Source organism: Aquarana catesbeiana, linkage group LG05 (genome assembly GCF_042186555.1).
Source record: "Aquarana catesbeiana isolate 2022-GZ linkage group LG05, ASM4218655v1, whole genome shotgun sequence".
NCBI classification, from domain to species: domain Eukaryota; kingdom Metazoa; phylum Chordata; class Amphibia; order Anura; family Ranidae; genus Aquarana; species Aquarana catesbeiana.
Window position 1 is genome coordinate 357,189,538 of NC_133328.1, and position 26,799 is coordinate 357,216,336.

The window sequence follows — 26,799 nt, forward strand, 5'->3', positions numbered from 1 at the left end:
CACTATGAGCTTCTTTTATCCCTTTACGAAATATGTCAATACATCATTTACCCATTGGAATTTGGCTAATTCTCTCAATGAGAGAGCCATGACTGTTACAAGTGGCCTGCCATGAAGGGGGTTTAATCCCATGTGTTTTGGGGAGATGAGAAAATGTGGATAACACAGGATGTTCTGGATTTCATGTTTTTGCCTCCCTATGACTAAAAACACCCAAACACCTTTGTTAATTAAATTGTTCTGTGAAATTATATACATGTTAGTGGGGTCACTCTTAAGTATCCTATAGGTACCCCTATCTGAGAGTCGCCTTTTCTCCTGCACATTTCAGTATCCATCACTTCCACCAAGCCACCATGCATTCCAAATCACAATGGACTTATCATTCCCAAACTCCCTTAAAGCTGCTCTTTCCCAAGAGGTTAAGGGCATTTGGTGCACACAAAGTGGATTTATATCCTCTGTGGCTATTTAGAGATATATGTAAATTAACGTTTTTATGCCCAGAGTTCAGCTTTAAAGTATAAATTTAGGCAAAACTTTTTTTTTGTGGACAGAGTGGAGAGGGATTATAAAGCTTGTCGGTTTTCATTGCTGTCTGGGCCCCCGTTAAGGAGATTCTCCCTCTCCGTTTGTCCTGTTCACTATTATCCTTGAAAGTGAAAGCAAAAGAAAATCCAAAATTTTGGGTTGTTCCCATAAAAGTAATAGAGGGGAAATCTTCCAATAGGGATACTAGTTTTGGTGACCTGGAGGTCCCCAAGGAATTCCCTTAATTTGCAGAAATTTCCTCTCACTTCCTGTTTGGCTATGGATAAATATAAATTTGAGAAACATGCTTTCCTTGAGGTAGTGGATGATTTTCATGGAGGGCACTTGGATTTTGGAGTGTGTCACTTTAGTGGAAGGTTGAAGATTCATTTACATCAATATCAAAGGCATTATAATCTGGAACTTTTTGATTGTTGAGACTTTTGAATTAGCTTTTTGCATAATATGCACTGATGCAATTACTGTATTTGGTAATATTATAATTTCAACCTTAAATTTATTTTTAGTTGTGGACAGCAGAGTAGGGTGGGTCTTTAAAACTCTTTCAGAACCAAGTCACACAAATAATAGAGCCTGGTAGGGATGCACTTTGTCCCCTCTTTTGTTCACCCTCACGCTATAACCTTTACAAGGTTAATTAAACTTAACAGGACTATTTATGGAATTACTATCGTTAAAAATAAAAATTTATAATAGCAACGTTTGTCGATGACTGACTTTTTCTTGCAGAGCCACTTTATCTCAGTAACAAATTTGCTTAAAATGTTAGTTTACCTTTCCAGAAAAAATTAAAAAATAAACTAACACCCCACACCCTCGCCAACTCTAGGTCCTTGCTGTAGTTGTCTCAGTAGGTGCTGAGCTGCCAGTGCCCACGCAGACCATGTAGCGGTCCAGCTCAAAACATCACTCCAATCTGTCCTGAAAGTGCTGCAGAAATAAGAGGGAGAAGAGCGAGGATTTGAAATTCCCATAACACTACACGGGTTGTTTGGGCACTGACAGCATGGAGGTAAGATCAGTGGGTACCTTGGTGTAGGGAGGGTGTACGTTGTTCATTTACCTTTCCATTTTTTCTGAAAAGGTGAATTGACCCTTTAAAGAATTCAAACAGATTGGTTATTTCTAAAATCCTAATATAATCCGAAGGAATATGAAGCTCTTAAAGTTTTTGTGAACTTTAGACATGAAATATGAACAAAGCATGAACAAACTCTATAGTGTGTACTTGTCTCAATCCATAGCACTAATGCCGCATACACACGAGCGGACTTTACGGCAGACTTGGTCCGGCAGACCGGAGTCCGATCATGTGTGGGCTCCAGCAGACTTTTTTTCCTCAAAAGTACGACAGACCTAGAAATGAAACATGTTCCAAATCTTTCCGATGGACTCCAGTCCGGTCGAAAAGTCCGCTCGTCTGTATGCTAGTCCAACGGACAAAAACCAACGCTAGGGCAGCTATTGACTACTGGCTATGAACTTCCTTGTTGTCGTACGTAATCACGTACGAATCCGTCGGACCTTGGTTGATCATGTGTAGGCAAGTCCGTTCATTCGGAAAGTCCGTTGGAAAGTCCGTCAAAAAGTCTGCCGCACCAAGTCTGCCATAAAGTACGTGGCATAAGTGTCATTTATGTCTGTTGATTCATTCCTCTGCTATCATGTCAGAATCACTTCTGACATGCTTTTCTGACACCAAGAGAAAAAAGGTGACAGGGAGGGATCTCCAGCTAATTTACAGCCTCAGCTCTGTTCCTGTGTAAAGGAGGGTGTATCTCTCCCCTCCAATCAGCTCTCAGAGCTCTCCTCACGGTTTTCTGACAACTCGTACAAGCTTAATATATTATGGACTTTGAAAAAATATAGAGAAGAGAAAACAGCAGATAAGCAGGTAAAACTTTTGTAGGTGGATTTGTTTCATCTCTGTATATCACCCGAGGCCAGTCACATCACTGGGTATATGTAAGGATTGACAACCACTTTAATCTAACCATGTCAACTCAACCATTACTGCCCTTCAAAGTGGCTTTCCATTCATATAATAATTTGATCTTCCTTTCCACACAAATAAAACACATCTATGATAAAGAATGACTTTCCCCCTCTTCTCAATTTTAGGACAGGGAATGAGAGACGTTTTTTGTAGGTTGGAGGAGCTATTATTAAAATAATATCCTGCCACACATTTTATACTTAATATAGACATCAATTAAAGCATACATAACACTTTATTTAAGAACATTCAGGCCATACTATCTGCTCATTAATGGCTTCAGGAAACGCATAATTTACTCACAAATTCTAAAGGGGGTATAGGCCTCCCTAATATCCCTCTACCAGGGATCTCCAAACTACGGCCCTCCAGCTGTTGCAGAACTACATGCTCCATGAGGCATTGTAAAACTCTGACATTCACAGGCATGACTCCACATGATGGGAATTGTAGTCCCTAAACAACTGGAGGGCCATAGTTTGGAGACCCTTGCTCTAAACTATCAGGCTACACATTTATCAAGGATACTTGATTAGAATTCTAACACTCAAACCAAAGCCTGGGTTGCAGTACGACTCTCTCAATGTACTGTGCCTCTCCTGATTAAAGAGGTTGTAAAGGCAGAAGGGTTTTTCTCTTAATTCATTCTATGCATTAGGATAAAAAGCCTTCTGTGTGCAGCAGCACCCCTCATACTCCAGCGATGTTGCAGGAGTGTCTCGGCTGCCCAGGACTCCCCTCATCAGTACAGCTGATTGGCGCCAGCTACTGTCAAAGTCAGCCAAGCCAATGAGGAGAGAAAGGAGGCAGGGCTGGGCCATGGCTCAGTGTCTGAATGGACACAGGGAGCTGTGGCTCGTCTCCAGTGCCCCCATAGCAAGCTACTTGCTGTAGGGGCACTCAAAAAGAGGGAGGGGCCAGGAGCATCGAAGAGGGACCTGAGAAGAGGAGGATCTGGGCTGCTCTGTGCAAAAAAAAAAAAAAAAAAGTATAACAACATGTTTGTTAATTAAAAAAAAAAAAAGACTTTAGTAGTAAGACATTGGTCTTCTGCCATGCTCTGCAAAGTACCATTGGCATCCTTTCATAAAACACCAAAATATCCACAGTTCAAAAATATTATTAATCATAAACATAAAAAAAAAAAATAATGAAAGGCTTTTGAGACTATCTGTATTCAGAGGCAATGGATTAACCATGCCATTTCTTGGGTATACAATCTGGTTAATGCACAACATTGAATTTCCAGCTCTAACCATAAAAACACATGGGACAAAGTCCTACATCCCGTGCTGAGTGACAGTAATCTTGATATGGACATCTTTAGTATGATGCAAACATATGTTTTATAAAGGGAAAAGGCAACCACCTAGAACTAGAATTCGCTATTGCTATACTTTGATTAATAAGAGACAAAACCTTACTATGGAGTAAACAGGCAAAGTAGGTATTAAATTGGTCTTACACAAAATGTAGTAAAATATTAATATGTTACATTTGTAGTTAGAACCCTAACATGAAATAAAATAACAGGCACACAATACATTTTTATACAGAACAATGAAAAACAGACAGGACACGTAGACAACTAAATGGTTCAGTGCATTTAAAGCCCACAGGGTAAAACATTCCCGAAACAGAGTAAATGAAACATACCAATAAGATTCCAGTCATGAAGCTCTAATATGTCCCTGAACAGGTAAGAGGAAAACAGTTCAAGTCCCTTCACACAGAAATGCTGAGGGAAACAGAGAGATTGTATATTAGCATCCAAACCAGCATTAACCCCTCACAGGCAAACAGCAAAAGGCAGGCAGTCAACAAAGTCAAGAGATATCAACTTAAAGTATACGTAAACGCAATTACAAAACTCTCATAAAATCTATTGTAACTTCACGTAATTGTCAATATTTTGAAATCTGCAGCTTTCGTTAAAATAATACCCGGTGATTCTGCCAGGAAGATTATTGTTCTAAAATGTTGTTATAGGGTGACAGCACTCTTTCCCCGTCACCCACATGTGCTCCTGGCTTTGTGGATAGTCGTTCCCAAGCCTATGATTCCAATATGGGATTAACCTTCTATTTTAACTTAAGGTATTTAACAAACAATGTGTAAAAAGCATATGTATATAGTTAGAAATTCTTCAAAATGTATTCTGACTATCTTACAGTTCCACAGAACCTAAAGGAGGTGGGGGACGATAACCACGAAACGCATCATAATTATTGCATTGTTTCCCCCAAATGGACCCTAATTTCCATTTGGGAGCCTCACTGTTGAACGGAAGGGAATACATTGCGATTAAATGTGAAAAACATGGAAATAAGTTTTAAGTATCCATTTTATGTAATATACATGTAAAATGTATGGTAACAAGTTTAAATTGCACTTGTTTTAACGGTTTTATACTATGTTTAATTAAATTCTTTTTCATTTAAAGTTTTAATTTGCACACCAGCAAAATGATACAATTCCAGCATTGATTGAGGGTATAATATTCAAAATGGTTACAGAAACATTTAATAAAATAAAGCCATAAGCATAGTACAAAACATGAAGATTAATGCCTGAGCGCCAACTGAAAATTTTGGTACTCTGTAAAGAATTGCAACAGTGTGTAACAATAGGCTTACCAAGAGACCTGGGTATGAGTATGATTTTTCAATAAAGGAAAATAGGGGGGGGGCGTGGCTTGGCTGGAATCCGGAATGGCCGCCTGAATACAGAGCTCCGGCTATTTGAGGAGTAAAAGCAGCCTTTAACGGGAAAAAATCGCCCGAATTAATGATGGGGAAACCCAACAGAAGTGTCTCGGCCCCCCGGACACCGAAAGAGCCGACTACACAGCTCAGCCGCAACATCCCGGAGATATTCCGGACACTCCGCTCCGGTGATCACGAGGCCGAACAGACACCACAGGCCTCAGGCCTCGGCCAGGACTCAGACTCCCAGATGGAAGACGAGACTACTCGAGCACGTCGCCCCAGCTCAGTAGTTAACCTGTCGGATCTACAACATGTAGCAATGGACATCACCAACAATATTACGGGCACTTTAAAAGCGGCGATTTTAGACCTCAAGATGGACATTCAGGCGGTGGCGGCCCGCATAACGGACGTGGAGCAGACCACGCAGCTCCATACAGCTGCCATCAGGCAAGTACAGCACACTTACGATACCCAACTCTCCTATCTGTATGATTTACACCGTCAAGTCGAAGACCTCGACAACAGGGGCAGGAGACATAATATTCGAGTTAGGGGGGTACCGGAAAACTTGGAAGCAGGCTCACTACCCCAAGCTATCTGTACCATCTTTAACGATTTATTAGACCGGCCGCCAGATTCCCCCATTGAGATGGAGAGACTACACCGGGCTCTCAGACCCCCCCTCGAGATAATGAGCCCCCGAGAGATGTAATCTGTTGTGTAGTCAACTTCCCGCTCAAGGAAGAAATCCTGAGAAAAGCCAGAGAAAGAGGCCATTTACACCATAATGGCACTGAAATTAAGCTCTTTCAGGACCTCTCTCCAACCACACTACAGAACAGGCGTGCCCTGCGCCCTCTGCTGGAGCTTCTTAGAACGCGGAACATACAGTATCGCTGGAAGTTCCCGTTCTGTCTGTCCGCCACCGCCAGAGGGCGCACTGCCCTCCTGAGATCACCAGACGACCTTCAGGCTTTTTGTGATCAACTCGATCTGCCACCGATAGATCTTCCGGATTGGTGTGCGTTCCACTTCCCGTCTGAACCGTGGAAGCCGGTGACACACAACCCCTCACCCAAAGCACAGAGGCATCGCTCTAGACGCAGGAGATCGGGACCCCTGTCTCCCGGAGCACATTCCTCCCGACGAGACCTGGAATACCAAGCCAGAGGCCAACCGGTAACCCCACGCAGGAATCACCAGGAAGCCTGACAAAACCATCGCCAATTCTTTTTGATAGCTGGACATTACTTGAGTAGGTCTGTTGTTTTGTTTTTCAGAGAGATCCATCTTCCTGTTTTGGTTCACAGTTTGCATCCTTTTATTTTATGGAACTCATGACTCATCTCCAGTACACACACTGGAACTGTGTAAAGCCTCACTTATGCAGAAAGGACCATGACTCCCTAGCTCGGTTATGCCCCTTTAAAAACCTGACACTATGGCTCTTACCAAGGTCCCGTAGAAATCTCCTGACTGGAACAGAGTAAACCAGAACAGAGTTAAAAACCCTTATAGGCCCACGCGGAAAGAATATTGCCCGAACATGCAGTGAAGAATTGGGATACCTTCACTACACCAGACTCTCGAGACCTTTGCACTATTTGCTACGACCTTCAAGCATACAGCTGATGTGCTTTAGCGTGGTCAGAAGTTAGCACATCGTTCTCCTGAGACTTTTCCAGTACACTGGGTATTTCAATGTCTGCATGCTCACCAACACCTTTGGGAGACAACGTATGTGTAAGCGGAATACCTACACTGCTATTAGATATATGGGACTCAATACATCTGTATTGGTAAAGTGATCGGTTTAATAATATTTCTCTACCTAGGGTCACCTTCGCTCTCCCCCCCTACTCCCACCCATACCTACACTTTCCCCTACCCCATTCTTCCCTTTTCCCATTACCTCCCTTTATCTTTTACCCGACCCTTCTTCCCCCCCCCCTCCCTTTCTCATCCCCCGATCCCCAACCTCTTTTCATGTGGATATATACGCTAATTATCTCAGTATAACTTTGCCGTATGAATACGTATGATGCTTGTGGGTCACTGAGGCAGACGCGTGCGGCTCCCCCCCCCCTTTTTTTTTTTTTCCCCTATAATCATAATTGTCATCTGCCATTCAGCGTAGATGATAATGGCTCTGAGACATACCAAATGAACAATATCCTAGGATATTACGTACTACCCTAATATACATGAATAGGGGGCCGCGCGATGTGCCTCGGGGGCTCATAGAGCTATAATGTTATGATGTCATAAGTGTTAACACGAACAGTCAACACAGAACCTTGTATAACATAAACAGGATGGTAACCCCCTAAAAAGAAAAAGAGAAGAGGAAGGGGGAGAAAGGGGAAAGAAAAAAAAAGAAAAAAGGAAAAGAACCCAGGAAAGGAGGTGGTCCCATATCCCATACCCCTATTCTCAATGCCCAGCCCTGAGACGGAGACTTATGGTAACATGGTCCTATACGCTTTTACAAGGAGGGAGGAAGAACTAGCATGCACAGGCATAACGATGTGAAGCCCCCCCCATAAAACTTTGATGGGGAGGCGAGTAAATAGTTCTATGAGTCATGATATCTTTGTTTATGTACAACACATGTTCTGAATCTCTCTCAGTTTTTATTGTTCAGATATAAGATCTATACATGTTTCCCACTGGCGAGCTCTCAAGATACTTATGTTGAGTTTAATGTTGATAGGATGCAATAGTAAACTGTCGGCGCTATATAAATCCTGTATAATAATAATAATAATAATAGTCCCATTTTTATTTTCTTATTTGCACTATTCCCTTTTACACTACTATCTACGCACACTCCTCTCTAAGGCCAAGGAGTAGGACCCCAGACACGCTTACCAACCCCCAGCAGCAGCACTAAGAGTTAGTCTGCTGACCAACCAGCTCTCTATTTTATAGGTGGATTGGCACTTTCTTTTCCACCTCTGGTATTTCTCTCCACCCTATACCCTACTCTCCCCCTACTGATCCTCTACCCCTCTAACTTTCTCTATCCTTGACGGGACTCCCCCCCCCCCTCCCCTTCTTTCTATTTTTCTACTTCTTTGACTCCTCGCAAGCTCTGCCGCAACACACTTCGTAGCTATTAGCTGAGCCACCCCGACACGAACTGACAATCCTCAGAGGAAATAAATAAACGCCCGGGTTCTGATCTTTCACAAACAAAAAAAAAAAAATAGACAATGCCTCACTATGCTCCTCTGGCGTTGAAATGTGTTTCTCTCAACGCAAAAGGTCTTAACGTACCGGAAAAGCGCTCACAGGTCCTGTCCTCTCTCACCAAGCAAAAGGCCCAATTCATCTTCCTACAGGAGACTCACTTTCGCTCTAACTCCATCCCAAAAATCTCCAACCACATCTACCAAACGGCCTTCCACTCCACCAATCCCATAGCTAAGACAAAAGGAGTTTCCATACTTGTTTCTAAACAGGCTCCATTTCAGCTTTCAGACTCGTTACTGGACCCTGAGGGTAGATTTGTATTTATTAAAGGTACCTATGCTTCTAAGCCAATAACATTGGCAAACATATATGCTCCAAATGAACACCAGGTATCTTTCTTTAGGAAAATAGGTGACCTTCTGACCTCCTTTAAAGAGGGTATTGTACTACTAGGAGGTGACTTCAATGTACCCCTCAACCCAAACCTTGATACCTCCTCAGGAACCTCAATGCTATCCTATCGAGCCCTAAGACAAATTAAATTAGAACTTCAAGGCCTAGCGCTGCACGACACATGGCGCACAATGTTCCCCTCCGTGAAGGATTACACCTTCTATTCTATCCCTTTTCAAAAATACTCAAGACTGGACTATCTTTTCCATTCCCAACCTGACTTAACCTACCTCACACAGGCCACGATCGACCCTATGTTCTTGTCTGACCATCACCCCATCTCAGTAACCCTGACCTTCCCAGACTTGATCCCTAAAACAAAAACATGGAGACTTAATTCCTCCCTACTGAAAGATACGGAGTTTACCTCACGCCTGACAGCCAGTATCGACACATACGTCAGGGAGAACTCCACCCCAGACATATCCCCTACCACTTTATGGGAAGCCCACAAATGTGTGATCAGGGGGGTGCTGATGGCCCAAGCTGCGAAAGTAAAAAGGTTACAGCAGGCCACCATAGATAACCTAATCACCAACATCAGGCGGTTGGAGGCCACACATAAACAATCCCACTCACAACAGACACTGCAGGAACTGATGCATTCACGCTCAACGTTATTAGAAGAATTAGGTAAACGCACCAGGCGCCAGTATGTTCTCCACCAACGAATCTTTTACGAGCAAGGCAACAAATGCGGCAGATTACTGGCCAGAGCAGTACGTACATCTAGACCGTCTAACACAATTTACCACATACAGACCCAACAGGACACTACACTATCTAAAAATGAAGACATAGCCCATGAGTTTGAACTATACTACAAAAATTTATATAATCTTAGGACCCCTAATTCAAACCCTGAGCAAGCACTAAGTAGAACAGAAGCGATAAAGAGCTTCTTGAACCAATATGGCCCACAATCAATCTCACAAACACAAGCAGAAGAATTAGAGCAACCACTTTCGACAGAAGAACTGCAGGCCGCCATACGACAGATGAAACCGGGTAAAAGCCCAGGTCCAGACGGGTTCACCCTGCAATATTATAAATGCTTCGCCCAGTCCCTAGCTCCAAAAATGTTATCCACCTTCAACTCTCTAGCGGACCCCACAACGAACATGGGGCGCATGTTGGAGGCACACATAACAGTAATCCCCAAGGAGGGAAAGGATAAGACACGAGTACAAAATTACAGACCTATTTCACTACTCAATGTGGACATCAAGATTTATGCCAAAATCTTAGCCAATAGAATGTCCACTTTCTTGCCAAGCCTTATCTCGTTAGACCAGGTCGGTTTTGCCAGGGACAACACCATTAGAGCATTAAACATACACCACTGGCTCACAACCACAAAAACGCAAGGGTTCTTTCTGTCTTTGGACGCTGAAAAGGCGTTCGACAGAGTGGCCTGGGACTACATGGGAGAGGTCCTGAAGAGGATTGGTCTTCACCCGCGCATGTTGTCCCACATCTTGACACTATACTCCAATCCGAGTGCAGGGAAAGGAGTATAAGGTATCTGCCTTTGCAGATGATGTTCTACTCTCCCTGACTTCTCCGACCACTTCCATACCTAATTTACTTAAAGACATAGAGCATTTCGGAACCCTATCGCATCTAAAGATTAAATATGCAAAATCCCAAGCCTTGAATATCACCCTTACAACACAGGAACTCAAACTCTGCCAATCTTCCTTTCCCTTCCAGTGGAACCAACAAGAAATAACCTACCTAGGTATCCAAATCACCACTAAATTGGAAGACTTATACAGGGTTAATTTCCTTAAGGTCTTAAAGAAAGCGCAACTGGATTTAAAAGCATGGGGGAACCTCAGTGTCTCCTGGTTTGGTCGCTCCGCTCTTTTAAAAATGATAACTCTACCACGTTTTCTTTATATTATTCAGTGCCTACCCATCCATCTTCCAGCATCCTTTTTTGCAGCATATAGGAAGATGTGCACACTGTTTCTATGGAAAGGCTCCCCTCCACGCATCAAATTCACTAGGCTCACACAAACAAGACTTAACGGAGGTATAGGGCTTCCAGACCTCCACAAATACTTCCTAGCGAACCACCTTGCCCGAATCGTGGACTGGAATGTCCATGAGCCCGGTAAGCTTTGGGTCACCCTGGAGAAATCTATCTCACAACTTCCACTGGAGTCTCTTCCCTGGATTGCCCCAAATCAAGTGCCACAGGAGATATTGACGCATCCCCTCATTTCAGCCTCGTTAAGTTCCTTTAGACGAACAATTAAAATCAGGTCAATTTCCTCTGTCCCTGGCCCGTTAACCCCATTGAGAGGCAACCCTGAGTTCACCCCAGAGCTCTCACCATCCTTTCTAAACCAAACATGGCCACACAACAGAATGTCAGCCTATCAGTTCTATGTAGACAAGATCCCAAGAACATATGAGAACTTAGTTGAATCATCCCCCCTCAAATCCTTCCCCTTTTGGACATACAGACAGATCAGACACTTTCTATCAACTCAAGGTACGACACTGACCTGGACTAGACAAATAACTCCATTTGAGGAACTGTGCACCAGAACCTCCCCACAAAGACACCTAATCTCGTACATGTACAATATGCTAATGGAAGATACCTCTTGCACCCTAGACTCCGCACGTGCAGCATGGGAAGCAGATCTCCAGATGACCTTCACGGAGGAGGATTGGTCACGTATCAACGAATATATACATAAAGGCTCCCTTAATGTAGCTATTCAGGAGAATGGCTATAAAATTCAAACACGCTGGTATAGGACTCCATCACTTTTACATAAATTCTCACCAGACTTACCAGACACCTGCTGGAGATGCGGGAAAGCAAAAGGCACACTGCTACACATATGGTGGAACTGCATATCCATACAGCCATTCTGGAAAGAGGTTCACGACCTCATCACGCATATCTCAACATACTCTTTGACCTATTCTCCAGCCCAATACCTCCTACATCACACTCACCTGACTAGAAACGAGTACTTTAAATCATTAGCTATGCACCTGGTGAACGCAGCCAAACTATGTATCCCAACGCATTGGAGATCCACCTCCACTCCCACGATTGGGGAGTGGTTCAGGAGGATTTCTAAGATAGAGGAGATGGAGGAGCTGGTGCACATTTCACAAGAACGAATCCAAAAATTTACGACCACATGGGCCTGTTGGACACATTTCAAATTATCCCAACGCTATAATGCTTATACCACCTGAAGATCCCTCTGATTAGACCATCAAGAATAAAAAACAGTTCGGTTCGTGTCGGGGTGGCAATGCCCTATAGAAGGGACCAAATAGACCGTGTCCTCTGTCACTACCCTCCCCTCAAAACTCCACTATATCTTCCCTACCCAACCCGCCATTCTTTTTCCTAGATCCCACACTTCTCTACTCTTCCTCCATATCCTCTACACTCTTCTTTTATAACCCCCCTTTCCTCATTTCTTACCCAAGATCGTTAACTTAACAAAGGGGCCATAAGAACACCCCATCAAAGGTTATGTATAGAGTCACACGATTCTGACAAAAGCTAATGTAAATCCTGAATCGACATCTGCATGTTTGTATTTATGTAGTATATTGTATTGAAGATTATTGTGACAAAATTTCTGTATGAAACCCTTGTTATTGTACAAGCTATTATTTTGCATACCCTTTTTTTCAATAAAAACTATTATGGAAAAAAAAAAAAAAGGAAAATAGGGAAAAGTGTCACATCACAGAGGTTGTATGACAAGCAAGCAAGAGTGAGCAGGAGAAAAAAAATTAGCAGGCTCTATAGGAATTGCCACACAAAATTTGAAAACTTTGGAAAAGAAAAAAAACAAAAAAGGGGGGGGGGGGGTTGAGTATGCATGCACAATGACAGTTGCTCCAGGTATAATTCAACTGTTTCTCTTTTCGTTTTAACACAGCCGTTAATTGTTCCGTCAGTTTGATTTCATTCATCACAGCTATCCACTGACCAACTGTTAGGGATTCTGGGCATTTCCATCTTTGCAGCATACATATTTTAGTGGTGTTGAGAAGATGGATCAAGAGTGACTTCTTATATCTACACCTTGAAAGAAGGGTGAGGTGAAGCAAGCACTACTCTGGTTCGTCTGCTTGCAAAATGTCTGTCAGTCTAAAGATCAGTTTCCAGACCGAGTCCCAGAAAGGATAAATGTTTAATTTTAATAGTAGAGGATATATTTTGTTACAATTTTTGGCACCCAGTTAAGTCCCATAACTAAAAGAAACTGTATTTGTATCCACTGATTCTAGACATGCTGGTGCCTATCTATACAATCCTGGCATCAGATATATAGGATTTGTTAGCTAACTCACTGTCATTTGGTTACCATTCACATCTACCTAACAAAGCTATTGTAAAAAGGCACCATAATGTAACACAGGATAATAAAACACATTATAATGTAACAACAACAAAAAAATTGTAGAGAATAAATATCTTATTTTTTTAAGTTCATCAAGGAGTACAGGCTGAATTCTGAGACAAGAGGGATATACTGCTGTCTACAGGAGAATGGACACTGGCAAACAAAGCTATTAGGCAGATATAAACCACCCCCCTTCCAACATGCTCCAGTTTTGTAGGAAGAGCAGTATTAGGATTGTTACATGAATTCCAAGAAAAATATTTTACAGTGAATATCAAAAAATCACCTTTTCTTTATCATTGTTCATTGTTCGGTCTGATGCTGCATCCACATTGGTAATAAGCAACAAACAAAAAAAACACACTTCTCTTTTAGACCCTTTTCACACTGGGGCGCTTTGCAGGTGCTACACCACTAAAAACAGCGCCTGCAAAGCGCCCTGAAAGAGCCGCTGCCGTGTCTCCAATGTGAAAGCCCCGGGGGCTTTCACACTGGAGCGGTGTGCTGGCAGGGTAAAAAAATTCCTGCTAGCAGCATCTTTGGAGCGGTGTATACACCGCTCCTTCCCATTGAAATCAATGGGGCAGCGCTGCTATACTGCCGGCAAAGCGCTGCGCGGTGGTTTTAACCCTTTCTTGGCTGCTAGCGGCCAGAAAGTGTTGCAAATTGGCGGTAAAGCGCTGCTAAAAATAGCAGCGTTTTACCACCAACGCACCCACAGTGTGAAAGGGGCCTTAAGGAAAGCTTGCTATTTACAGTGCCCTGAAAAAGTATTCATACCCCTTGAAATGTTCCACATTTTGTCATGTTACAACCAAAAACGTAAAAGTATTTTATCAGAATTTTATGTGATAGACCAACACATAATTGTGAAGTGGAAGGAAAATGAGAAATGGTTTTCAATTTTTTTTTTTTACAAATAAATATGTGAAAAGTGTGGTGTGCATTTGTATTCAGCCCCCCAGAGTCAATACTTATAGAACCACCTTCCGCTGTAATTACACCTTTTTGGGGATGTCTCTACCAGCTTTGCACATCTAGAGGGTAACATTTTTGTCCATTCTGCTATGCAAAATAGCTTCCAGATTGGATGAAGAGCGTCTGAACAGCAATATTCAAGTTTTGCCACAGATTCTCAATTGGATTTAAGTCTGGACTTTGACTGGGCCATTCTAACACAAGAATATGCTTTGATCTAAACTATTCCGTTGTAGCTCTGGCTGTATGTTTAGGGTCATTGTCCTGCTGGAAGGTGAACCTCCACCCTAGTCTCAAGTCTTTTGCAGATTCTAACAGATTTTCCTCTAATATTGCCTTGTATGTGGCTCTATTCATCTTCCCATCAACTCTGACCAGCTTCCCTGTCCCTGCTAAAGAAAAGCAGCCCCACCACATGATCCTGCCACCACCATGTTTCACGGTGGGCATGATGTGTTCAAGCAGATGTGCACTGTTTGTTTTCCGCCACACATAGCAATTTGCTTTTAGGCCAAAAAGTTTGATTTTGGTCTCATCTGACTAGAACACGTTCTTCCACATGTTTGCTGTGCCCCCCATGGCTTCTAGGAAACTGCAAATGGGATTTCTTATGGCTCTCTTTCAACAATGGCTTTCTTCTTGCCACTCTTCCATAAAGACCAGATTTGTGGAGTGCATAACTAATAGTTGTCCTGTGAACAGATTCTCCTACCTGAGCTGTGGATCTCTGCAGCTCCTCCAGAATTCCCATGGGCCTCTTGGCTGCTTCTCCGATTAATGCTCTCCCTGCCCAGCATATCAGTTTAGGTGGACGGCCATGTTTTGGTAGGTTTTCAGTTGTGCTATACTCTTTCCATTTTCAGATGATGGATTGAACAGTAGTCCGTGAGATGTTCAAAGCTTGGGATATTTTTTTTTTTATAACCTAACCCTGCTTTAAACTTCTCCACAACTTTATCCCTGACCTGTCTGGTGTGTTCCTTGGCCTTCATGATGCTGTTTGTTCACTAAGGTTCTCTAACAAACCTCTGAGGGCTTCACAGAACAGCTGTATTTATACTGAGATTAAATTACACACAGGTGGACTCTATTTTCTAATTAGGTGATTTCTGAAGGCAATTGGTTTCATTAGATTTTAGTTAGGGGTATCAGAGTAAAGGGGGCTGAATACACGCCCCACTTTTCACATATTTGTAAAAAAAAAATTAAAAACCATTTATCATTTGCCTTTCATTTCACAATTATGTGCACTTTGTGTTGGTCTATCACATAAAATCCCAATAAAATAAATGTACTTTTTGGTCGCAACATGACAAAATGTGGAAAATTTCAAGGGGTATGAATACCTTTTCAAGGCACTGTACTTGGAGCGACATAAGATGTTTCATACTTGGGAGTGAGACTTACCACCAAGATAGAACATCTCTATAGGCAAAATTTCCCTCCACTTTTAAAAAAATTAACAGAGGATCTGAATCATTGGGCCCAATTGGAGCTCTCCTGGCTAGGAAGAGTCAATTCTGTCAAGATGACATTACTCCCTCGCGTTTTATACTTTTTTTAGAGCCTTATCCATTCCTGTAGTTAAAGCTCACCTACAACCCTTGCAATCCAAAATCATTAGCTTCATTTGGGGAGGAGCAAGACACCATCTATCCAAAGCAACTCTCTTTAGAGCCCGAGACACGGGTGGAATGGGGGTTCCCAAATTACTCTGGTATTATCAGGAGGGCCAATAATCCCAACTCTTAGCAATCTATTCCCGAGTGGCACACCTTGACTGGATCCATAAGGAAAGACAGACAACCTCGAATCATACTCTCAATTACTTACTATGGTACCCCACTAAATTGCAATCCCCTATTCTAGCCAAAACCCTATTACACTCCTTCACTCTTTGGGATTCACTTAGAGATCACCTACAACTAGTTTACCCATTAAGCCACTCTCACATATCTTTCATAATCCCCTTTTTCCTCCTGGCCTAGATATATGGGCCTTCAAATGGTGGTTAGACAAAGGACTCTATAGAATTGATCACTTTTTTCTTCCTTCTTCTCCACTATCCAAAGCCTATTCTGTTAGTAAACTACAGATGCCCAGTTCTTACACAAAATATAAACTAAACTAAAAAAACTAAACCCAACCCCCCCTATCTTTTCTGACTATGAACAGTGGTGTGGTCAAGCTATGGAACAGAGAGGGGGCATTTTGATCTCTAGCCTCAACAACTTTAACCACTTTCATACCAGGCCTATTCTGGCACTCCTCTCCTACATGTAAAAGTCATAATTTTTTTGCTAGAAAATTACTCAGAACCCCCAAACATTATATATGTTTTATAGCAGACGCCCTAGGGTATAAAATGGTGGTCGTTGCAACTTTTTATGTTGCACGGTATTTGCGCAACAATTTTTCAAACGTGTTATTTTTGAAAAAAAAAAACAACAGCTTCATGAATGAAAAAAATAACAAAACAGTAAAGTTAGCCCAATTTTTTTGTATAATGTGAAAGATGAAGTTACGCCGAGTAAATAAATACCCAACATGTCACGTTTTAAAATTGCGCACACTCTAGTGCTAGAATAATTGCTCTCGCTCTAATGCACGCAGCAATACCTCACATGTGTGGTTTGAACGGCGTTTACAAATGTGGGCGGGACTTACGTGTGCGTTCATTTCTGTGCTTCTGTGGAAAGCATAAATAATAATAATTCACGATTCCATGCTTTCCAGCCGCGATCGCGGCTTTGTTTACAAGCACGGCCCGGACGTGACGTCATAACCTTCGCACCCGGGCCTCTGACAGTCATAGAGATGACTGGTGACATTCTGGTCACCGGAAATCTCTATTATCGTCATTCGGTGGCGACCGATACTTTCCCTGGGTCCTCCGGAGAATCACCGGACGGCGGTGGGAGGGGGAGGGGGGGTGTCCCCTCCCGTCGCCTCTAAAAATGATTTAGTGGCTGACAAATGACAGTCGGCAGCACCGGGTGTCAGAATACAATAGTGGTAGCAATAGATTCATCCATTTGAGCTTTTTAGCATGAGCAATCTGCTTGATTTATTTTGTTTGGTCCACATGCTGAACAACAGGAATCCATACGTGTATGGCCAACTTTAGTTTTCACATAGACCATTTTGAGGCTGTGGGTCCTAGAACCAAGGCTCTGTGTAAAAACCTTCTCCTCATCCAAACTAACCACTATTTAAACTTTTTTTTGTTTTGTTTTGTTTTTTTATTTAAAAAAAAAAAAAAAAACACAACAGTGCATGAAATATTGGACTGACCTGTTTGTGACATCTTTTCTATACTCAAGATTTCAATTCCTCAGATGAGTGGACAGCAGCCCAGTCATCGTGGCCATGCATATGACCAAAGTGAAAGAGTGCTTTCTAATGGCTTGATATTAGACAAGGGCGTGACCAGAAGACAGAGCAAACAGGTTAATGCGAGAAGCACCTGTCTCTCCTACAGGACACTTTTTTTCTTGCTAAGGAATTCATAATTATTTTCTCTTTAACTGCTAACTTGCTAATTGTTAGGTAATTTATAGCTCAGTTGATCATTGACAATGTGCAGCGCTTCATGTCAGCGACAAGCTCGCCGGCAACGATGATCACTCTACACTGAACTCTAAGACTTAGCTACAAATCACTGAAGGATAGCAACTTGCAGCAATAAATGTTAATGAAACAAGGTAACACAAGTTTGACCTGTGGCTGCAAAAAAAAAAAATCACTTCTTAGTAGCACATCTCTAGCGACAACAGCAATTAGGTCACTAGCCAAAAATCGCTACTACAAAATTCTAAGTGTGACATGACCCTAAATCGTCACAAACTACAAAGAAGAATTAAGAAAAAAAAATTGCATATGTATTTTTGTAAAGCAATATCACCAAAAGAAAGCCTTGTTTGTCATAAAGAAAACAATAAAGGAAATACTTTGTCATCTTGTGTAATGAACAAGTCACTCCTGAAAGAACAGGCCAGTAGCAGTAATGAAAACATTGTTTTGGTCCCTTGGGGAGTGTACAGGTGTGAGAGCTGAAGTGGTTAATAGGTTACATTGCATTTAAATTACCCTGGTTGCCTGCACTGCCTCTATTAAATATTTATTACTACTGCCCGAAGGCTACTATATACCATGTAATCAGCAATTAGGTAATATTGAAGGCAAATAATTGATCAATCGCTTTGATTTAGTACAAACTGACCAACAGGCTATTTTCCATCTGAATGCTGCAATTATTAGTTTTCATTTCCAAGCAGTGGTTTGCTGCAGCCAAAAAAAATATCTGCAGCCCCTGAACTGTAACCAGTAATTTAAGAAGCAGATGGACCATCACTAAAAAGCTACAAACCAGTGATTCACTAGTATTTTCAGCTACAGATTAGCATTGCTTAGGAAGGATCATAGCCTCCCTGCTTCCATAGATCATTATGAACCTAGAACAAGAAAGCTTATTTAAAAAAACAAACAGCTTTTTTTTTTTAATATAAACTCCCACCATGCAAATTACATCCAACTCAGTACACCTCTGCTATGTTCAGAGCGACAAAGATGCATTGTTAAGCATCTGTACGCACATAGGCAGCCAAGCATGACAATAAGACTACGTTAAGACTAGCAGGTTCCCCGCTGTACTTTATTGCTAGTTTGCCAACATTACGACAGATTCAATAGCAGACAATGAATCATTTTGAAGTCTGCATTCATCTTATTTAGAAATGTCATTTTAGACTTTCTAAATATCAGGCGAAACAAAATAGCACGCATAAAAAAGCAGCGAGAAGGATATGATGTTTGGACAAAACGTACGTTAGCAAAATATGAAGAGAAAATTAGATTCTGCTAATATAATAACGTTTGGTTCATTAGGCTTTAATTATACTCTGCACGCAGCGCTGTAGTTGTCCATGTCTATTTGAGAAAGCAAGATTGTCATCTCGCCTAAAGCTATGTTAAAAGCAACAAACATATCTTGCAACACTACGCCAGAGTGTTTTTTTTTTATTATTATTTTAAAAGAAACCGACTAATACAATATGGAGATTTAACTGTATTTTCTTGCCCTTTTCATAATAACAGCTGGCCTTATGTATTGGAGGTTGGCAGCAAAAACAAACACAATGGCATGCTAATATTGAGGCCATTTGAGTCTATTACAGGTGGCTTCCATTTACCAAGTTCTGAATGACCCTCTCTCCACACACTATTACCTAAAGGAAGAATTACCCATAATGTGAAAAAACAGTCCTGCAGGGTATTGTGAGCAATACAATATGGCAGATATGTCTTTTAAATGGATGGTAAGTTACAGAACCGTGCAAGCACAGCCAGAACAAGCAAAATGACCATTTCAAATTGAAAAGCAGGAGAGGACTGAAGAATGTTTCATACACTGAGGAGGCTTTATATTCAGAAACAGTGCACTGTAAACTGGAAAAAAAAAATATCCTCTCAGTCAGCTGAATGTCACCTTTTTAATTCTTTATTCTGAAACAGACAAGAACAAATGGACTGTACCAAAAGAGTGGAGTGAGTTAATTTGCTATTGACTTGCTTGCAGCGGCTGGAAAAAGGTGCTGATGTAATAAAATGCATATGTGTGTCCTGCCCATGAACTGCCTCAATATCTGAGATGAGGTAGAGTTGTGACCCTCTAATTCACCTGCAGCCTATGTATCCTGATGGGTTTTAGCACAGTCAACAACAGTGAGCTGGCAGGACATCAAAGGATAAAGCTGTAATGAAGGTGGTAGAGGCGCATTCTGCTACTTATTACAAAATCCATTCCTATTTCTTTAGTGCTCTCATATCAGGGGGACAGCAATAAAATGTGTACACAGAAAATTGCCCAAGTCCATGTTTAATCAATTAAATACCATGAGGCTGACAAAGACTTTCACTTGCTAGACTCTAGCAATAAAGGGGTTACACACGTTTCCTTACCTCGGGCATCATTTCCTCAATGAAATGAATTGTGTAGTCAATGTTAAACCGGATTACTTTGCACAAGGGAATCTGCAAAAGCAACAAGAACAGTAATCATTTTTAAGGGATAACGCAAGACTGCAGCATTTCTGAGAGCACTTAGCTCCAAACGAAGGCAGTGTATAAAACAAAGAGAGAAATAAGTAGTGGAGAATGAGAGATGGACTTTCATCCGCCGCAAATTTTAGCCAACGTATCACTGCAGAACAATATCACCATCTAGTGGTTAAATGGGTTTAGCTCATTTAAGGAAATAATACAACACAGAACTGGGTATTTTTTAATAAGCCAATAAAAAGCTACATAAAAAGTTCATTAATCACTACAAACCCAGAAAAAAATCATTTTTGCCTGTCCCAGAAAAAAAAAACTCTGTTAAGTTTATAATAAAAAAAATACATGTTTTATTTGGGAGTAGAATTTAGATTAAACATTTTCCCTTAAAGCCTGGGACCCTGCATTCACCATATCAGGTCTCCCACAGTACACAGAACATGGAAATGCAATTATTTTAGTAAATATAAACTAATAATTTTTTTTTTTTTCATCAGCAGTACATAGCAGTCGTATGACTTCTATCAGTGTCTGGTTAAAGCTTGTAGGAGGAGTTCTGACCGTCCTATGAGGCTGCAAGACCCCTGACCCTCTGTCTGGACAGTGCTGATTGGCCCTGTGCTGATCACATGTGCCCTCTTAGTTTCCACAGTGAGTATAACAAGCATGCTTTACTGCATATACAGATTTGATTTGACTGTTGTGGGTTTAGTAACATTTTAAGACCCTATTAAAATCTGTGCATTTTAGGTGGGGTACATTAAAAAAAACCCTGCTTGCTGCATAGCACTGAACTTTTTGTTTGCATCATGAGCATAAGATAATGTGTAATATCTGTAATCTATGTCAAATTTTTTCATTCAAGTATAATGCTAGAAAACAGCTCAAAAAGAATGGAGATTGGTACTTGCTCACACATCCAATACTTCTGAATTCTAGCACTCTAGAACCTGCAAGACAACTAAAAGTTGTCAGGCAGAGGATAGCTGCAGCAAGTTCAGATAAAGTGCTGATTTCAATAAATATTTAGATTATTCCAGTAGCATAGCTATAAATTGTATGAATACACACAGCCGATACTGACAATCTGCAGAGTTAGGGTCTGTGCATTAAGTATAATATATGAATCTTGTGAGGAGCATGGACCCACTTCCCTTTGCATGCTAACACACTCTGATGCTGGGCTGACTTATGGATTGTATACCTTTCAGCCCATAACTACCATGGAAGTAAAAGCATGTATTTACACACGTTTTAGATATCAGGCACTGACAAGAAATACGATGAGTCTGCTACATCAATTTGCCCACATCAGGGACTGTAATATCATAAGGAAGCCAACACATTATTGCATGCCACTTAAAGCCAGAGATATCTCTGAGATATGTAGTACTAGGCAACATGGTTTAATATAAAATTAAATTAATAGAAAACTGTAGGATAAAATAGCAACAATAAAATACTTAAAAAGGGAGGACCCCCACTATGCAAACATCCAATAGGTATATAGAAGGATTGAAAGAGTAAAACTAAAAAAAAAGGTGGACTTTGTGGGCATATCATGAGGTGATAATTCTAAAAAAAATGTATCTTTATTACAAAAAAAATTTTAAATGACAAACAACAGACAACAACACCCTATTACTTGACATGGTCAACAGATACCCAAGAGAACAGACATGGAGGTATGGATCCTTTCACTAAGTAGATGCAAATAAGCAGTATGTTTATATATCAGGAGGTTAGAGCCATAAACTCCTCCATGCTTGCTTGTTGTTCTGCAAAACTTAGCAATAGTAAAGGAAAAAGAAAAACTAAAAAGAAAATAACTAACATCTCTATACTTACCTGCTCTGTGCAATGGAATTGCCAAAGTTCAGCTTTAACCTTTCTAGATGTTCCTTATAACACAGTAAATCTTTGCATTTTGAGTTTGGGTCCACTGAAAGATCCTATTATCTGTACAAACTCTCCAATATTACATACATTTACTAGAGATGTATGCCTTGACCAGAAATCACTTTAAGGCCTCTTGCACACTTCACCTTGAAAAAGCTGATTACAGCATTTTACTGATCGAAGATGCAGTCCATTGTTTACAATGTGCCTGTACACACGTTGAGTAAAAAAAACCTGAAAAATCTGCATTCCTGGTCATTATTTTCCACCAGCATGAGTCCAAATGCTGACAAATACGCGCATAGGTGTAAAAATATTAATGGATTTTGCCTAGGAATGTATTGTAGGCGCAAATGCGCATACGCACAACAGAAACACTTGCAATTATGTCCAGAAATGCTGATGCTCAAACATAAGTACCGTGTGCAAGAGGCCTTAAGGTCTAAGGGAAGAAGGGGAGGAAAGGGATGTAAAAGGTAACGAAAAAGCAGAACAGCTTTATGCAACTGTCAATTTCTGTAGGAAGCAAACTTTACAAAATAGAAAATTAGGTTTGTGTTATAAAGAACATAGAATACCAATAAAAATTACTTAAAAAGGTGTCCTTTTATGAAACTGAGATCAGCGGAGATCCCGAGTCTCGCCGCTGAAATCAGGTCATTACCAGTGTATGAAACTGAGGTAACCAGCGGAGAACATGTTCTCCACTGATTATCGCAGCACAGTGAGAATCTGTAACTGACTGTCACAGAAACGGCCAGTGTATGAAGGTGCGATCTCGGCACCTCACTGGCGATCTGTGACAGAATTCTCATTTCCTGATTCACCATTTCAGAGGTGGAGAATCAGAGAGAGTCTTGACTTCCTTCTTTCACCCACGAGCAGCCATACAGTCAGAGCACATCTTCCCTACCATTACACACCCCAAAACCAGCAGGTTAGCAATCTATAGTGTGTAGATAGATAGATAGATAGATAGATAGATAGATAGATAGATAGATAGATAGATAGATAGATAGATAGATATAGAGATATATCTAGATAGATAGATATAGATATATTATATATTTTTTTTTTTTATTGACATGTTCACGTCTCTGGCTGGGTTCACACTTGTGCGATGCGGGAACCAACGCGATCCCTGTGCGGGTTTCCACATCGCACCTGCATTGACATCTGCGCACCGCTGCGGCTGTCAATGTAAAGTTAATGACACCCCCAGATCATTTCAAAGATCACAGTGTGAACTATGAAATGGTGCAGGAATCGGATCGCATCGGTGTGAACACCCGTGCGATCAGTTTCCTGTGCGGCTCACCTAAAGGGTCCCATTTTGGTGCAAATGCAATATGATTTAAATTGATATCGCACAAACATTGCATGTGATATGCACATTGCACAGCAATGCGTCACATGCAATTTCTGTTATTGCACAATTGTGATGCCAGCCTCTTTCTCTCTCTTATTTACAGTACCTCACAAAAGTGGGTACACCCTTCACATTTTTGTAAATATATATATTTTCATGTGACAACACTGAAAAAATTACACTTTGCTATAATGTAAAATAGTTAGTGTACAGCTTGTATAACAGTGTAAATTTGCTGTCCCCTCAAAATAACTCAACACAAAGCCTTAATGTCAAAACCGCTGGCAACAAAAGTGAGTACAACCCTGCATGAAAATGTTCAACTTGGGCACAATTAGCCATTTTCCTTCCCCGGTGACATGTGACTTGTTAGTGTTACAAGGTCTCAGGTGTGAACTGGGGTCAGGTGTGTTAAATTTTGATGTTATCGCTCTCACTCTCTCATACTGGTCACTGGAAGTTCAACATGGCACCTCATGGCAACAAACTCTCTGAGGATGTGAGAAAAAGGAATTGCTCTACATAAAGATGGCCTAGGCTATAAGAAGATTTCCAACACCCGTAAACTCAGCTGCAGCACGGTGGCCAAGACCATACAGCAGTTTAACAGGACGGGTTTCAGTCAGAGCAGGCCTCGATATGGTTGACCAAAGAAGTTGAGTGCACATGCTCAGCGTCATATCCTGAGGTTGTCTTTGGAAAATAGACGTATGAGTGCTGCCAGCATTGCTGCAAAGGTTGAAGGGGTGGGGGGTCAGCCTATCAGTGCTCAGAACATACGCTGCACACTGCATCAAATTGGTCTGCATTGCTGTCGTCCCAGAAGGAAGCCTTAAAGATGATGCACAATAAAGACCATAAACAGTTTGCTGAAGACAAGCAGACTAAGAAGGTGGATTGTCCTGTGGTCTAATGAGACCAAGATAAACTTATTTGGTTCAGATGGTGTCAAGTGTGTTTGGCGGCAAACAGGTGAGGCGTACAAAGACAAGTGTGTCTTGCCTACAGTCAATTATGGTGGTGGGAGTGTCATGGTCTGGGGCTTTGAGAGTGCTACCAGCACTGGGGAGCTACAGTTCATTGAGACAACCATGAATGCCAACATGTACAGTGACATGATCCCCTCCATTCAGAGACTGGGCCGCAGGGCAGTATTCCAACATGATAACGACCCCAAACACTCCTCCAACACGACCACTGTCTTGCTAAAGAAGCTGAGGGTAAAGGTCATTGACTGGCCAAGCATGTCTCCAGACCTAAAACCTATTGAACATCTGTGGGATATCCTCAAACGGAAGGTGGAGGAGCGCAAGGTCTCTAACATTGACCAGCTCCGTGATGTCGTCATGGATGAGTGGAAGGGGACTCCTGTGGAAACCTGTGAAGCTCTGGTAAACTCCATGCCCAAGAGGGTTAAGGCAGTGCTGGAAAATAATGGTAGCCACACAAAATATTGACACTTTGGGCCCAATTTGGACATTTTCAATTAGAGGTCTACTCACTTTTGTTTTCAGCGGTTTAGACAACAACGGCTGTGTGTTGAGGTATTTTGAGGGAACAGCAAATTTTTACTGTTATACAAGCTGTACACTCACTAGTTTACATTGTAGCATGTCATTTATTCAGTGTTGTCACATGAAAAGATATGATTAATTATTAATCATTATTAATTCATTATTATTATTATTTAATAATTATTTATTATTTAATAATTAAGCTATATATATATATAATGTGATTTTTATATATATTTTAATTTATTAGTAAATAAAATTTTGTAAATCCTGATATATAGTTTTACCCATGGCATGTTCTGTTACAGTTATACGGGTGTTTATCTTATGAAATATATTTTCTTTTAATTCATTAAATATTTATACTTGTATACGTTATTAAAATGATTTTTTAATGACTATAAATGTATTTTGCATTTATATGAATGGTGTATCGCTGCATTACATATGTGGATTACATTAATTTACTATACACCATTCACATTTAAATAAGCACATGTATGATCTTTAAATATTGATAAAAACAATGTTTTTTATAATTAGGTTAATGCATATTGTGTAGGGAGAATTTAACTTATTTTATTAATATGTTGGGGAATAATGTGTGCTGATTCGTGTTCAACTTTTTGTATTTTACACTTCCTCATACTGTAATCCCGCTACATCACGCGAGATTACAGTGAGAGGAGCCGTTCTCAGGAGTTCCCGGCGTTTGTAGATCGCTTCTCAACTCAACATGAGAAGCGAGCTACAGACCATCATAAACAGGCACTCAGAGGAGAGCGATCTCCTCTGAGAATGCCTGAGAACTGAATAGCGGTATTTTACCGCAGTTTCATAAAAGGACACCAAAGTAATGCCAAGTGATGTCACAGGTCAACTTCACAGTTTACAGGCACGCTGTGAATTTTACATTGCAAAAGCCAGTTATTCGAAATGTAAAGTAGAACAAAAATATGTACATCCGACTCAACCTCTCAAACTAGGGGTAAATCAATGCAAATTTTCTTAAAGGGGCTAGTCTAGTCACAAATATTACATCTGGCCAGTAGGTTTCAGTGAATATAACACTGGCTCACAAACTAACGTAGCATGTCTCATATGATGGGGAGACACTCAGATGTCTAACAAAACAAAACCACGCCATTTTTTTTTTTGTTTTTTAAATGGCGTGGGGTCCCACACAAAATCCATACCAGACCCTTAACCGAGCATGCAGCCCGAGAGGTCAGAAAAGGGAGGGGACGAGCGAGCGCCCCCCCCTTCATGAACCATGCCAGGCCGCATGCCCTCAACATGGGGGGGTGGGTGCTTTGGGGCAGAGGTGACTCTATGCCCCCATCCCAAAGCACCTTGTCTCCATGTTCATGGGGACAAGGGCCCCTTCCCGACAACCCTTGCCCACAAAAAAGTAGTGTAGTGTGAAAAAATACATTGGACAGTTTTTGACAAGTCTTTTATTAAAAATATCATCATCTTCCTCCAATTTTCTTCGCCTTATTCTCCTTCTCCCGCTTGTTCTTGGCCCTGTGTGCTTCTTCCTCTGCTGCCACTCCCGCCGCCGACCCTCATCCGATACTGCGTCCCGCTGATCTGTCCGCACCGATGTCAAGCATTTCTTAGATAACATTGGGGGCGTGGCCATAGGATGATGGAATTTGGAGGCCCCACCCCCTTG

At 41.3% G+C, this 26,799-nt stretch overlaps 1 protein-coding gene across 2 annotated transcripts in view; it reads right to left on the reverse strand.

The window, feature by feature from the left end:
* Positions 1-26,799, reverse strand: part of DROSHA (drosha ribonuclease III) — a 651,577-nt gene that overhangs the window by 421,532 nt on the left and 203,246 nt on the right. For both annotated transcript variants that reach the window (XM_073630893.1, XM_073630892.1), the window contains exons 10-11: positions 20,244-20,315; positions 4,205-4,286 (exon numbers count right to left, since the gene is read on the reverse strand). In XM_073630893.1, coding sequence (XP_073486994.1) covers positions 4,205-4,286; positions 20,244-20,315 — 154 coding nt within the window. The remainder of the gene's footprint in view (positions 1-4,204; positions 4,287-20,243; positions 20,316-26,799) is intronic.